Here is a 13,757-nt window from a genome sequence, read left to right as displayed (position 1 = left end):
ACCGGCCTGTAGAAACCACGTATCAAAATTCTAATTTATGCATGTGTGTGCGTGTGCCTGCTATTCGTTGATACCATATTTGAAGAAGACAAAACTTTTCTCGTACATATGAGAGTAGCATTTATTATTAGGCAGCCAATAGAAACCTGTCTTGTGAGTACGCTTTGTGGATTGAACTAGACTGTAGACGGTGCCTTGAGCAGAATTCCTCCGTCAAGATGGAGGACTTGCCCATTTACGTAGGTGCCTGCCTTGCTACAAAGATAAAGTATTGCAGCCCCAATGTCAGTCTCCTTTCCCGGTCGACCTATAACAATCAATGTAACAACCAATTAGCATGTCAATGACTGGTCAACTGTCTCAAAAAGAAAAATACTGACCAGCAGGAATCTCATTCCCAACTCGTTCCAGCCGCTCTCTCTGTCCCTCATCCCTAACACCCTCTCCCGGAAAAACAGGTGAAAATATTCCTGGTGAAATACAATTGACTCTTACCCGGAGAGGCAAAAATGTGTGAGCCCACTCCTTGGTCAAATGTATGAACGCCGCCTTGGTAGATGAAAACGCAAACTGCCCGTGGCTGTGTGTCTTGGTCAGACCGGCAGCAGATGCAATATTTATGATAGCACTGGAATGGCCTGGAGTTTGTTGTCTGCCTTTGTCGAGCAAGGGCAGTAGAGCGGCTGTTAGAAAATGGTGAGAGGCGATATTGCCAGAATAGGCATCTTTCCATGCGTCAGGCCCATCGGTGGTCATCCACTTAGATACTGCGTTTGCATCACTGAAGTCGATAGTGTAGGCTTCGGAACGAGCACGTTCTTCGGGCGAAACATTGCCATTATTAACAAGGATATTGATACCGTCTGGTTCGAGACGAGTGATTTCGGAGGATATAGTGCGGATTCCGTCTGTTTGGCTGATGTCTGCCGTGATTCTGGGAGGGATATATTCATAGTTAATACACCCATTAATTCTTTGAGGTATAATAGAGAGAGATACTTGAACTTACGGAACTAGTTTCCCTCCACTCGAAGCTCCAGCATTGACGGTTTCAGCCGCCTTCTGGAGAAAGTCCTGTCGTCGACTGACTATATACACACGTGCGCCGTTGGTGACTAAAGTTTGTGCAGCCATGAGGCCTACCCCGGTTGCGCCGTTGGTTATCACGGCGACGAAGCCTTTGATGCCAAAGATGGTCTGAGCACTGAGGTCCTTGCTAGTAGCCATTTTTTGATGAACTCTACATTCAAATGTCCCTTGAATGAAATTTTTGGAGAGTAGTCTTTTTTTTTGAGTTATTGTTGATAGTTGTATATGGACGTCAGTTAGTTATGACGATAGTTATTCGTCACCTTTAATTCCGCTGATGGGAGTAAATCCGGAGGTAAAGTCAAATTCAGACACATTTTACATGTTCATTCAGTATTTCTGTTGAATTCAAAGCATCGGCTGCAACCATGTAGTTGGGGGTCATTTTAATTCTTCAAAGTTGAAGGCTATATATGACTCAGGGCATCTGATAGGAGTTTAAGCTATTTGCTTCAATGTTACCAACAAAATTTCAGAGGTCGGCATTGACAATTAAGACCTTTGCGGGAATATTTATCAACCGAAATAACCTATTCGGTCATCCCTACATGTACTGCAAGAATTTTTCATGTACCTTTTCAATGTTATGTTCAAAATATTTGATAATGGAGATAATACACAAATATATATTAGTCGATTGATTGATATCAATTAGTACTAAACTTCAAGATTTTAATCTATGTAATGTCTCAAATCCTTTACAGTAATTTCAAAGATCCTTATGTAGAAAAACACAGAAAAGCAAGAGAATGATCAATTGACAAAAATCCAACATAAATAATATGAGGGCTGCGGAGTGCACGTGACTACTGCCAAGCCGCGCGATCATGCAAGTCATTGGGCACGAGGATAACGCTAGTCCCGATATACACCACCAATCACATTACATAATCAGCCAGTATGACAGCATCGCACCCCACCGATTTGGCGCTAACCCGAACAGGGCGAGGCCGACTTCCCCGCACGCAGTCAACCCGCGCGGCCAATCTCAACGCCCGCCTTCTTATCCGGCCTTTCTCGGAGCCGTCACCGGCTGACTTCACTTGTGTGCCTTGGTTATTATTGTATCGTCTTGTCTCAACGCGCCTTGCGGTTACCATCAATCGCTCCGCGCGCTATATATAACCTGGTCTTTGTCTTCCTGCCCCGCACCGGGTGGATCTCGCGATGCCTCAAGAGAGGTTTGAGAAAGGCAAGCGGCTGCGAGCTTGCAGTATCTGTGGTCGCACCTTCAAACGTACCGAGCATTGTATTCGTCATGAGCGTGCACGTAAGTCGATGACTTCCTTGTATACAAGACTTCTTTCCGTTGCTAATTCATTCTGTGTCAGATTTCCGCGAGCGACCGTTTTCTTGCAGGTTCTGTGAGAAGTCGTACGGCAGAAAGTGAGTCTGTCTCGATGCTTGATATCAGCCGTAGTTGCTAACTTAGGCCCAGGGACTTGCTCGTTCGCCATGAGCGTACATTACACGCCGATCAATGGGCAATGGCCCAGTCAACCGCTTCAACAAATAACTCGTCGCAGACCCGGACAAACCGCCGTCGCCAAAGCCGAAGTAGCTGGGACCCAGCTCCCGCCTTACCAACACCTGTTCAAAGTTACAAACCTGAACCACAGAATGGTGTGCTCATAAACAATGAAACGGTTATCCAATATGAGAGCTTTCTTCCTTCGCCCCGCGTGTCATCGTCCTCAGAAATAAGCGATCCCGAGCTAGTCAGCGGTGTTTCCGAAGCGTTCGATCTTGATCGACACTTAGATCCCAGTTTAGCGAATTTAGCAAACCCTGTCAACATGGTCGCCGGGGCCCCAAATGAGGATGGGTCCCTACATTTCCAGTCGTCATTTCCGCTTGACTCACATCATTTCTCATATGAACCGCACATGTCTCATATTCAACCGCAGGAACCCATACAGTTCAATTATGATCATGGCTTCCCTCTTGACCCGAGTCTAACCATGGACCTGCCGAAATCAGATTATATACCTACATCGTCCACAGATACAGAGCCTGGAAATCCCAACTTTTTTACATTGCTTCCTGGATCGAGTACTGATGATCAGGTCCTATTACTCAATCAAATCATCACAGCTGAAAATTCGAATGACGGATCGACGAACAATATATTTGCTCTAGATAAGATGCCTTCTGAGCAACGGCGGCGCGGACGTCCCTCTCGCAATTCCAAGATCCGAAGCGAGCCTCAGTTGCCAAAAGTCATGACAGAGGAAACTCGAATATTTTTGATAACAGATATTCAAGAAAGACTCTCCATTGACTCTAAAGAACTACGGATACCAAGCTTGCAGAGTCTTCATCACTTTATGAACACTTTTTTCAAGTCATTTAACAACCACCTACCAATCTTTCACCCTCCCTCGTTTGACATCTCAGAAACGCCTAGCCCGCTATTCCTAGCGATGTGCTCAATTGGTGCACTCTTTGATAAGGATAGAGACACTGCGAATCACCTACGGGAAATAGCAAATGAAGCACTGCAAAGTGTTGATTCTGGGAGCTCTAGTCGCTCGTTGTGGGAAGTCCAAAGTAGGCTACTCCTGACTGTAGGAGCAGCTTTTGGTGGTAATGGTGCAGCAGTGGCTTGGGCACTTGAGAACATTGGATTTTTCCATCGAGAGTTTGCTTGGAGGAGGTCGGCACTTTCGGCGTCCCGTGAAACGGCTCCTGAGAACTGGGCAACTTGGATTGAACGGGAATCGACAAAGCGCCTGCTTTTCGGCATATTTATCACTAGCAGTCTTCTAACAGCTGCTTATAATGTTTCGCCTGGAATATCCACAACAGAGGATCTGAAAATTGAAATGCCCGAGCCGGAGACTATTTGGATGGCTGCTGATGAGGAGCATTGGAAGGAAGCAATGGCCGTGAGAGTAAATAGGCCCTTAGATGTCAACCAAGCCTTGACAGCGTTGCTCTTTGGCAAAGATTTCAACCCGGATTTAGAACAACAATGGTCGCCTTTTTCTGCTGCAATTCTGATGCATGCTGTCAATGTGCACATGTGGCACGTCACGCAATCCACGCAGTCCTTCATGAATTTTTCCATCGATGCCAAAGCGGAAGAACAAATGAAAGCACTATGCACCAGTCAGACGGAGGAGTCCCTATCAAGATGCCATAGAGTTCTGGCACTGGGAAAATCTGCTGGGATTGCAAGTACACGGGGAAGCGTTGAAAGAACGCTACTATTCAATGGCATGGCGGTACTCCGAAGCTGTTATGTCCGCGTATTTACTGGAAGTGGAGCTTTTAACCGTACCATGTTGTTTTGTGATGACGGACAAGAAGTACTCAGAGCTGCAAGAGACTATGTGCAGATTCAACAAGTCCGATCACCATTTCTCGCAAAGGCTGTCGCACAAGTCTTTGATGGCTTACTAATACCGATACGGCATGGAAATCAGTTGGTTAATAAAACGGACGTGTTCACCTGCAGTATCGAGCATACAGTAGCTGCATGGGACTGCGGTAAGTGTGGAGTTTCTTTTTGCTCTGTTGTGCTTGACTGATCATATCGCAGCTCTGTTCTATACCAAGTGGGTCCATACACTGGAAATGCAGCAGGGTTTCGCGCCACCAGATCACGAGGAGAAGAAAAATCTTGACAATCTCTCAGAGATGCTGCAGGAAGTTGGCAGCAACGACAATGGCCGTACATCGCTTGCAGCCAGCGCGGCAAAGATGTGGGCTAGTTTCCTCGACGACAACTGGACCTGGGAAGGTAGGTTTTTGTTCTCCCTGTATGGGGGTATAATAACTAACTGGTGCAGTGACATGGCGAATGGGTAATGTCCTTCGGCAATTAGCAGACGTATACGAAAACGAAAAACGATTTCTCGGAAGCCGAAGTTGATTTGAGGCTAGAACAGGTTGTTATGCTTATTGCAGTCACGACGTGTCACGATTGAAATGAGATGGATGGGTGTTTCTTTCGGCTTATTTTATTTCCGTAATTTGCTATCCTTTCTTGTGATACAGCAGGCTTGACGATTGGTTTACGATGCTTGGAACGCGCTGCTATGTACTTTACTATTCTTATCGGCATGATTTAGATACCCGCGGGATAATTATTTATTAGGAATGGAATGGGATTTATCTAGCAAGCAAACTATACTCGAGAGGATATTGATCACAATAGTAGAGTAAGCCTTTGGACGCAAAAACTTTCGGCAGATTTGCGAGCTGCAATTCCCGGCCATCTCCACACGCCCTCGATGCTCTTGTGGGGACTGGCCGCATACCGATCCTCCTCCCCGAGCCCTACTTGTGTTCAGGCGTGCCACACTTGCTGATACATCACTGACTCATCAAATTACCACCGAGGAAGATCCCTATCACCCCACCATTTTCTCTCTCCTGCATGGTGATGCTCACTTTTTTTTAATCGCGGTGGGGTGTGGCTGTCCCTCCTCCCCGATCCGGTCAAACGGTTGGTCCATGGAGATCTATGCAGCTATCACAATACCACATAGAATGCTCTTCTGGAGCCCAAACTTGTGATTCTTCGGGAATTTCCAGCCATCAAACGGCTTTTCTCCGATTAGTTTGGAAAACATTGCCATGCAAACAATGACATCTATATATAAATCCTCCCCGGCCCTGCCGGGCAACTCTTATCGCATCAGTTGAAGACTTGCCGCATTTAGATTACATACTGAAGCACTATATCAAAACCAACACTTGAAGACTTGGCCAAGGCTTTTAGTTGAGTGGGCTCCTAAATTATATAAGGGGGTAATCCATTGCCACAAAACTTTTCTCTAAGTTTTGACGTATCTGAAATTCCCGTACAAACTCGAGATATCCAGCACCATGCCTTCAACGAACGACCTCGCTGATCCCAAGGAATATCAGAAGATCTTCCACTGGGCCGAGACACAAAAGGATGGAGTTATTCCGTCCTTCAACACACGAAAAAATGATCCATACAAGGTATGTTTGCAATTTTTTGATGGTACGGAGGAGCACTGCTAACAGTTCATAGTATCAAGAAGGATTCGGAAATCAGTATGCCTAAACCTTTACGGATATTATGTACTATGCTAATTGTATTCATAGTTTCTCCTCCGAGGCAATCCCCGGGACAATCCCACAGGGCCAGAACTCTCCACGGAATGTTCGTTTTGGGTTGTATGCCGAACAAATGACAGCTTCAGCGTTCGTTGCGCCCCGAAATGCGAACAAAAAGGCATGGTTGTACCGTGTGCGGCCAGCCGTGGCTCATCAGGGATTTGTAAGTGCTAGATTCATGGAGAACTACGTAGGGCTACGCTGATTTTCGAAAATATGTGTAGACTGAACTTCCCGACAACAAAGATACAGAGTCCTGCTTTCTCCCCCTTAATCCCAAGATCCACGTCTCGCCTACCCAGCTAGCTTGGCTGCCAACAGAGATTCCAACCGAAGAGACAGATTTTGTCAGCGGACTTCGCACATTTGCCGGCTCTGGGGACCCTACACTGCGAGAAGGCCTGGCAACGCACGTGTACGCTGCTAACAAGAGCATGACCAAGAAGGCATTTGTGAACTCTGACGGAGAATTCTTGATCGCTCCCGAGAAAGGAGCACTGGACATCCAAACCGAATTTGGCCCTCTGTTCGTGCAGCCGGGGGAGATTGTGATTATCCAACGAGGCATTCGATTCCGCGTGGAGCTGCCTGATGGGCCCTCTCGAGGATATATTCTTGAGATTTGGGGCAGCACTTTTGAGCTTCCTGAGCTGGGGCCTCTGGGGTCTAACAGTCTTGCCAATACGCGAGACTTTTTGACCCCCACAGCCAAGTATGAGGTTATCAAAGAGCCATGGGAGATTGTGTATAAGCTTGGAGGAAAGTTCTTCAAGAGCACGCAACAGCATTCCCCTTTCGACGTTGTTGCGTGGCACGGTAATTACGTACGTCCCTTTCTATACTTCACTTTTAAAATCGACATATACTAATAATTGCCTGTTTAGATCCCTTATAAGTACGATATGACCAAGTTTATCAATGTGGGGTCTATATCTGTTGATCATATCGATCCGTCCATCTTTTGCATTTTGACTGCCAAATCTCGAGACCTGGCAGCACCTCTGGCGGATCTCCTGATCTTCTCTCCTCGATGGGATGTTGCTTCCCGTACGTTCTGGTCTGTTTCTTGATGCTTGTGCTATTTACTTATTTGCTTCAAAAAGATACATATCGCCCACCTTACTATCACCGGAATGCTGCCTCGGAATTGATGGGTTTGATATATGGTGACTACGGTGGCCGATCAGACGAGTTTATGCCTGGCAGCATTTCATTTGAATGCGGAAGTATGTTTACTCTTATTCCATAAAACCACCCTTGAAAGTATTAATGTTTATACAGTGGTCCCCCATGGTGTCGCATACGACCAATTCAAAGCCGCTACCGAGTCAGCACCTCCGGTGATGCAAATCTCGCCTGCGTCCATTGCCATCATGTTTGAGTCATCACGGCCATTCACTATTACAGACTATGCGTGGAACTCGAACAAGAAGCATGAACACGAGCCCAAGATGTGGGATAATTTGGTTGATAACTTTTCAGCACACCAGAAGGAGATCGATGAGATTCTGTCCAAGCAGGGAGAAGTCAATGGTAAGCATTGAGGATATTATACTGTTTGATTTTGATGTTATAATTGTATCAATTCTTGTGATTAGCCATTGAAATTCATATTAGCTAAATAAATTGATATCTGGCTTAATTGAGCAAGCTGATCCTCCCTGCAATCAACTTATTGACAATTGGCCCATATACACCAGCCCCGGCCTCTCTCAACAAGCTGAAAACATGCACTCTCCTCCTAGCTGCATACTGTCTCTCGTCAATTTCCTTGCACTCGCCATACGGACCAAATGCAAATCTGGCTCCCGTTGACAATTCTGCCCATGGTTTATCCCCATTGACAAAGTTGATCCATCTCCTTCGCATATCCTTGCCTAGATCTTCCGCGGTAGGGTTATGCGATATATCCATCGTCCCAAATAAAAATATCAAGTCGACAGCATGATGAGCGCGAGCGGACGGTTGCCATGGGTTTGACTCGTCCACGAGATATCGATACACCTTTGTGTCTTTGTTGGTAGCCTGAACCTTTTCGCATATGAGTTCGATTGGAAGGCTGTATTTGACATCATGAACAAAGTCCAAAGCCCCTAATGTGCTAGCCGTAGGACGACCTGGAACAATGTGATATGCTTTGCGTAGCTTCTCCCCCCATTCACTATTGGACTCTGTGAAAGTGGAGATAATCTGTGAGGGGGGCAGAGTTTCGATACCCCGACGCCAAATAGCTGACTGTATATGCGTGTTAGATTCGGTAGAGAGCAGAAAATCGAGTTTGAAAATACCTCGAACTCGGTGTCACCAATCACTAATTCCTCGACTTGCTCTGCTTTGGTCTCCCAATCAGCCAGGACATCTTCTTCCTGCATCCAACAGCGGGAAAGATTGTTTTCGGTGAGGATCTGTTTGAAGATCTTCTGGCTGCACTCGCGGAGAGATTTGCCTTCGAGTTCTTGGGCCCGCACCTCGCAGACTTGTAGAACTCCCTTGCCTAGGGAATGAGGCATTGGAGAGGTCAGGTACAGAGAGCCGGACATGAGAATAGCTCGTCGAACAGGGGGGCCGGTGATCAAGTGGGCATGGACATAGACGCCTCCTGCGCTTTCTCCGCAAAGGGTAATATTTTCCTAAATGGAAAGGTTCAATTAGAAAGAAAATGACATGATAAATGACCGAAAACGTTATAACTCACAGGGTCACCGCCGAATCCAGAAATGTGCTTCCTGACCCAGTCAATCGCCAAAGCTTGGTCTTTAAGCGATAGATTGATCTCTCCGGTTCCCTTGCCATCTCCAAACCCGAAAAGATTGAGTCGATAATTTGGAACAACGGCGATGATGGGTTTTCTGGCGTCTACTGAGTCTCCGACAATCTTGGTTGTATCTAAATGAAACATGACACGGTGAGCAAATAAAGCTTCAAAGACTACCAGATTCAGTCCTTACCACATATACCCGATCCAGCGGAGCAGAATGTGACTGCCTGCGAACCACCTGTAAAAAACGTAAGAATTAAAATATATAGATTCAGAGATCTGTGAAGTCTGTGACTTACCGTATATCCAGATGAAAACAGGCAAGTTACGACCAGCAGGCGTCCCCGCGGGCACCGTCACGTCAAGATTCAAACACTCGAATTCGTCCTCGGGCTCCTCATTGATTTGATAATCTTCGGGGATGCGCAGTAAATGACGAACATCAATGTCAACCTGGGGGCATTTCGGTCTTTTTAATTGAAGTCAGAACCAAAAGGTAGAAGTACGGCTCGGCTTCAATGTTCTATAAACATACCCGTATTGTGTAGCATCTATCGTCTGCCCATTCAATTCCTCGGCTGACACCGGTTGCGATTTTTCAAATCGAGCTGGGATATGAGCGTATTTGATGCCCTTGAATTTATTGATTTTGATCCCTGTTGACTGTATTTGCACGCCATTGAAGGTGGCATTGAGCTGGGAGTGGTGCAGGGACGCGGTCGCCATGTTCTATGTTGATACTCTAGCTGCGAATTAGCAATGCCACCTGCAGGCCTTGTCAAGGGAGTTGAGAATCTAAGTTGAGACCTGCCCTAATTCCCCGAGTGACTGTAGATGTGGGGTCAAAACTGGCCTACGACACGAATAGTATTCTCTTATGTATCTGGCAGATGTCTGGGTGTTGCTCAAGCATTATTAGAGCACATGCACTTCGACAATAGGACTACCATTAAGGCTTCCCTATTCCCGGAATATGTATGTGGAGTATGCGGGGGGAAGCGGAAAACCCCCATTTCCTAAACGGGAAAGTATGCATCTGGCTTACTCCACTCTCTCCACTCTCTCCACTCTATTTGGCAGGTGTGTTAAAGATGACAAAGACATAGAGTGCCAGCGAGCTGCATGCAGGTGGATGAAATATGACAAAGAATATGTAATACTATACGCAGGGTCTATTCCTAGGCTAAGGCAAAAAACTACCCACGAATACCGGGAAAACCACCGCCAGTTCATCCCATTTCACACCCTGTTGCTGAACCAGCTGTGGCAACACGCTTCTCCTCTGACTCTCTCCTCCATAAGCATCTTTGATGACCCTTCGTGTTTGTCCTTTACTGCTTGGTCCAAACACTCTAGCCCTAAACCCTTCTCCAACGTCCTTACATGGTTCCCACGGGGCTTTCCCGGATACGAACTTGAGAAGATCCTCTGCAAAAGCACGCGCAACTTCTTGCTGGTCTGGAGTAAGGAAGTCGTTGAAGTTTTGGTAAAAGTAAGCGAGGTCGAGGATGTGCGAGGACTGGCCCTTGGATGGCCCGTCGAACGGGTTGGTTTCGTTGAAATAGTATACATATGCCGTTCCATCTTCGGGCCACCCGCCTGCATATGCCAATACTGCAGCGTGGAAGTGGACATCGTTCAAGAATTCCAGAACACGGGGCCAAGCTTCTGCATCGGGGGTTGTTGCAGCTAACCCATATGCCTCAAGGATGTGCGATATAACGTCACTGGGGTGTGCAGAAAGGGCGCCTTTAAGGGCCGAAGTAAACCTTGAAGCACAGTCTTTGGACTGATGTCCCATCGTATATGCAAATATACTAGTCTTTTAGAGATGTTAGCATAAATCCACGATTAGAGAAGAGCAAGACGTACATCATGCTGCGCATCACCAATGAGTATCTCCTTACACCAACTCCTTCCCTTTGGATAGCCTGACGAAGACTTGTCAGAGATGCTAGCAAAGTTTGGAGGCGTTGGGATCGCATCTCCATCTGCTGCGAGCCCAATAGGTACACTAGGAGGCAATTTCGCAACGAGCTCTGCCGCAGGAGTGTCTAGAATAGCCTTGACACGATTTTCCGGAGATAAACCGTCAAGGCCCCAAGCTTGAGTAGCCGCTTTGTATCCCTGCTCATGTACTGCAAGGGGCAAGGGTGAAAGGAGGAGATTTGTACCACTCATCGAGAGAACGCGTTTGCAAAGAGGCGTGGATGTGTTGGAGTGAAGTTGTTGCAAGGCAGATGCTGTGTATCAACGTTCTCGTGTTAGAAGCCCGGCTTTTATATGACCCAGATAGATAATAGAAATTTACCTCCGCCGGCGCTCATGCCTGCAAGCGTGATATTGTCAGGATCACCACCAAAATCGCCGATATGTCTATGCACCCAGTCTATAGAGACACGTTGATCGCGAAGGCCATTGTTAGTCTTGTAGCCTGCTGAGCGGAGCTCTTCAGAGGTGAGGAAACCAAATGCGCCAACACGGTAGCTGTGATTCCTTAGTTAGAAAGATGTTTTGGAGCATGAATCGTCAAAGGGGCGAGTTACTTGATACCCACGGCGACAATTGGAACTCCTTTTTCTATCGACAACTTGATGACTCGTGTCCAATCAAACTGTGGCCAGGAATTTGCACCGATTACCAAACCTCCGCCATGGATGAACAGTAAAACTGGCAGTTTCGACGTCGATGTTGTCCCGTCTGGCACGGCGATGTTCAGATTGAGACATTCTGTGTCTGACTGGTGCAGATCTTTCTTTGGAAGGGTTTTTTGAATAGCCCCTAGTTCAAGATCACATCCAATCGGCGGGTGTGCTGTTGTTGGCCTACAGGCTTCATGTTAAACCTATCTTTTCAAGTTGGCCTTTTATGTATGTATTACCCATCCTTGGTAGCATCCAATACACCCTCCTCTGTAGTTCTGGAAGCAACCAGCTCTGCATCAGCTAGTCTATTTTGTAAAGAAGCATATTTCAGTCCTAAATAATGTGTCACGCCGTCAACGGTTTTGCCTTGGATTTGGCCGAGATGGGTGGTCTGCAGCGGAGTAGTCATGATTTCGTCGATATTGGGATTGCTTATCAGCCTAGTAGACAAGAGGATGGTCAAATTCGAATTATTTTAAGCCGTGTCAATTTTTCAGCAACAAATATATTTAAATGTGTCGCTTTTTCTTTCAAATCCGAGGCCGAAGCTTTCCTTCTGCCTGATGTAATTTGCCGAATGGAGGGGGTGAGTTCAAATGTTGGACTAGCTGATCCCGGATATTCGATTGAAAATTCCAATGATTATGCGCCAATTTATGGTACAATATATTTTTTTGGTTCGGGGTTTTCTCGTTATTTGAAAGTGAATGGTGTGTAGGCAATGGTTAAAAGGGCCAGAACGAGGAGATCAGTTGATATCAGCTCGGAAATCCCCCTCTTCCTGTTCCCCGCACGATCATTCAATATTCTCCACTTCGTTGAACGCTTTGAATGAGAAGTTTGGTTTTTGATATGAGAGTTTAAATGAAATTATATTAAATCATATAGCATTGATACATATCACCGTGGACTCAATGTTATACTGGCTAGTAACTCATCATGAACGACCGCCCTGGTTGAACTGCATGCTATATCCTCCTGTGCCCTCGTCCTTGGTGAATTGGAAGTTATCTGTCGACAACCCAAATGGCTTTAATATACCATTTCCAAGCTGTGGCACATCGTTAGCGGCGTTTTCTTCTCCCATATTGGCTGCACATTACTCACATCCTTTAGTTTCCCCATCATCTCTCCCATCTCCTTTTCTTTCGCAACCTGGATTCTTGACGGCAATTCACGCAAGCCCTTTTGTACGATTTTTTGATCAGAGGGTGGAAGATTATCCATGGCCGCGAGCTCCTTGTAGTCTTCTTCTGCGCCTTGTAGATTGGCCCATCCGCTTAGCTCTGTCTTTGCACGAGCACGTCTCATGAGTGCCTTGGCGCGAATTCTCTTCACAGCTTGCCGACGAGAATCTTCTTGCTGGAGCCTCTCAAGTTGTTTTGTTTCCTCTTCCTCGTCATCACCCGAGAGCTCAACGACGGCGTCCTCCTCTTTGCTTTCTGGTTCGGTATTGGCCTCGCCATCTTCTGCTTTCTTTATTGGTTTTGGCAGACATCTTTCGAGACAGTCGATGCTTGTTGTTGCAGAGTCAACAGCAGCCTTCCAGTCCTGTAGCTTCAAATAGCACGCCGACATATTGCTCTTCAACACTGCAATCTCGTAGTCTAGGTAGTTCGGGCAGGATGCCAGGGCACGATCGTAGGTTGATATCGCATCGGAATAGGCGGCGGCAGCAAATTGTTTGTTCGCTTGGTCTTTGCAGGCGTTTGATTCCTCTAAGAGTTTCTTTTTTTCAGAAATGTTAGCTATCATGCTCATCCGGAATCACTGATTAGAATCGCGGGGTAGACGTTACGGCTTCTTCCTCGGCGGGGAAATGAGCATCGTGGAACTCATCATCCGAGTTCTCATCTTCGTTCTCTGTCGCAGGATTTGCGTTAGGGGGTTCTGTCTGTGCCATGACTGGAAGAGACAAAAAGCCAGCGAGCAAGAATCAATCGGGCTAGGTATGGTATGACGCCAGAGCGTTGCGGCTTCCCGAGGCCGGCGCTAGTGCAGGGGACAGCCCAGGCCAAAACGCCGGCAATGAAAGCCCAGCGAATTGCTTCTGCTCCCTGGACAATGTTTTTCAGGCTGTATGAGAGAAGGCGTGAGCTTGCTCAAAATGCAGAAACGTAAATATCGCGACAGACCTGCCAAGACAGCATTTCCGCGGTGAAGCGGGATGA

At 46.6% G+C, this 13,757-nt stretch overlaps 4 protein-coding genes across 4 annotated transcripts; 2 read left to right on the top strand and 2 right to left on the bottom strand.

The window, feature by feature from the left end:
* Nucleotides 1–176: 176 nt before the first annotated feature.
* TRUGW13939_05266 (uncharacterized protein) lies at nt 177–1,227 on the bottom strand (the record flags this gene model as incomplete). The annotated part of the gene is made up of 3 exons (XM_035488430.1): nt 177–307; nt 381–934; nt 1,010–1,227. The coding sequence occupies 3 exons, from the start codon at nt 1,225–1,227 to the stop codon at nt 177–179; spliced, it is 903 nt and encodes a 300-aa protein (XP_035344323.1).
* Nucleotides 1,228–2,256: 1,029 nt separating this feature from the next.
* Nucleotides 2,257–4,966, top strand: TRUGW13939_05265 (uncharacterized protein; the record flags this gene model as incomplete). The annotated part of the gene is made up of 5 exons (XM_035488429.1): nt 2,257–2,359; nt 2,421–2,475; nt 2,528–4,581; nt 4,634–4,834; nt 4,884–4,966. The coding sequence occupies 5 exons, from the start codon at nt 2,257–2,259 to the stop codon at nt 4,964–4,966; spliced, it is 2,496 nt and encodes an 831-aa protein (XP_035344322.1).
* A 959-nt stretch (nt 4,967–5,925) lies between these two features.
* On the top strand, nt 5,926–7,727 carry TRUGW13939_05264 (uncharacterized protein; the record flags this gene model as incomplete). Its single annotated transcript, XM_035488428.1, has 7 exons — nt 5,926–6,045; nt 6,098–6,120; nt 6,172–6,346; nt 6,408–7,007; nt 7,068–7,230; nt 7,287–7,409; nt 7,465–7,727. 7 exons carry the CDS (start codon nt 5,926–5,928, stop codon nt 7,725–7,727), a joined length of 1,467 nt encoding a protein of 488 aa, XP_035344321.1.
* Nucleotides 7,728–7,821: 94 nt separating this feature from the next.
* On the bottom strand, nt 7,822–13,489 carry TRUGW13939_05263 (uncharacterized protein; the record flags this gene model as incomplete). The annotated part of the gene is made up of 14 exons (XM_035488427.1): nt 7,822–8,418; nt 8,472–8,813; nt 8,879–9,069; nt 9,132–9,179; nt 9,241–9,410; nt 9,477–9,670; nt 10,152–10,763; nt 10,814–11,184; nt 11,253–11,428; nt 11,488–11,766; nt 11,823–11,919; nt 12,535–12,637; nt 12,694–13,314; nt 13,385–13,489. 14 exons carry the CDS (start codon nt 13,487–13,489, stop codon nt 7,822–7,824), a joined length of 3,906 nt encoding a protein of 1,301 aa, XP_035344320.1.
* Between the last annotated feature and the right edge of the window lie 268 nt (nt 13,490–13,757).

Source organism: Talaromyces rugulosus, chromosome III (genome assembly GCF_013368755.1).
Source record: "Talaromyces rugulosus chromosome III, complete sequence".
Classification (NCBI taxonomy): Eukaryota; Fungi; Ascomycota; class Eurotiomycetes; order Eurotiales; family Trichocomaceae; genus Talaromyces; species Talaromyces rugulosus.
This window is presented reverse-complemented; position numbering and strand designations above follow the sequence as displayed.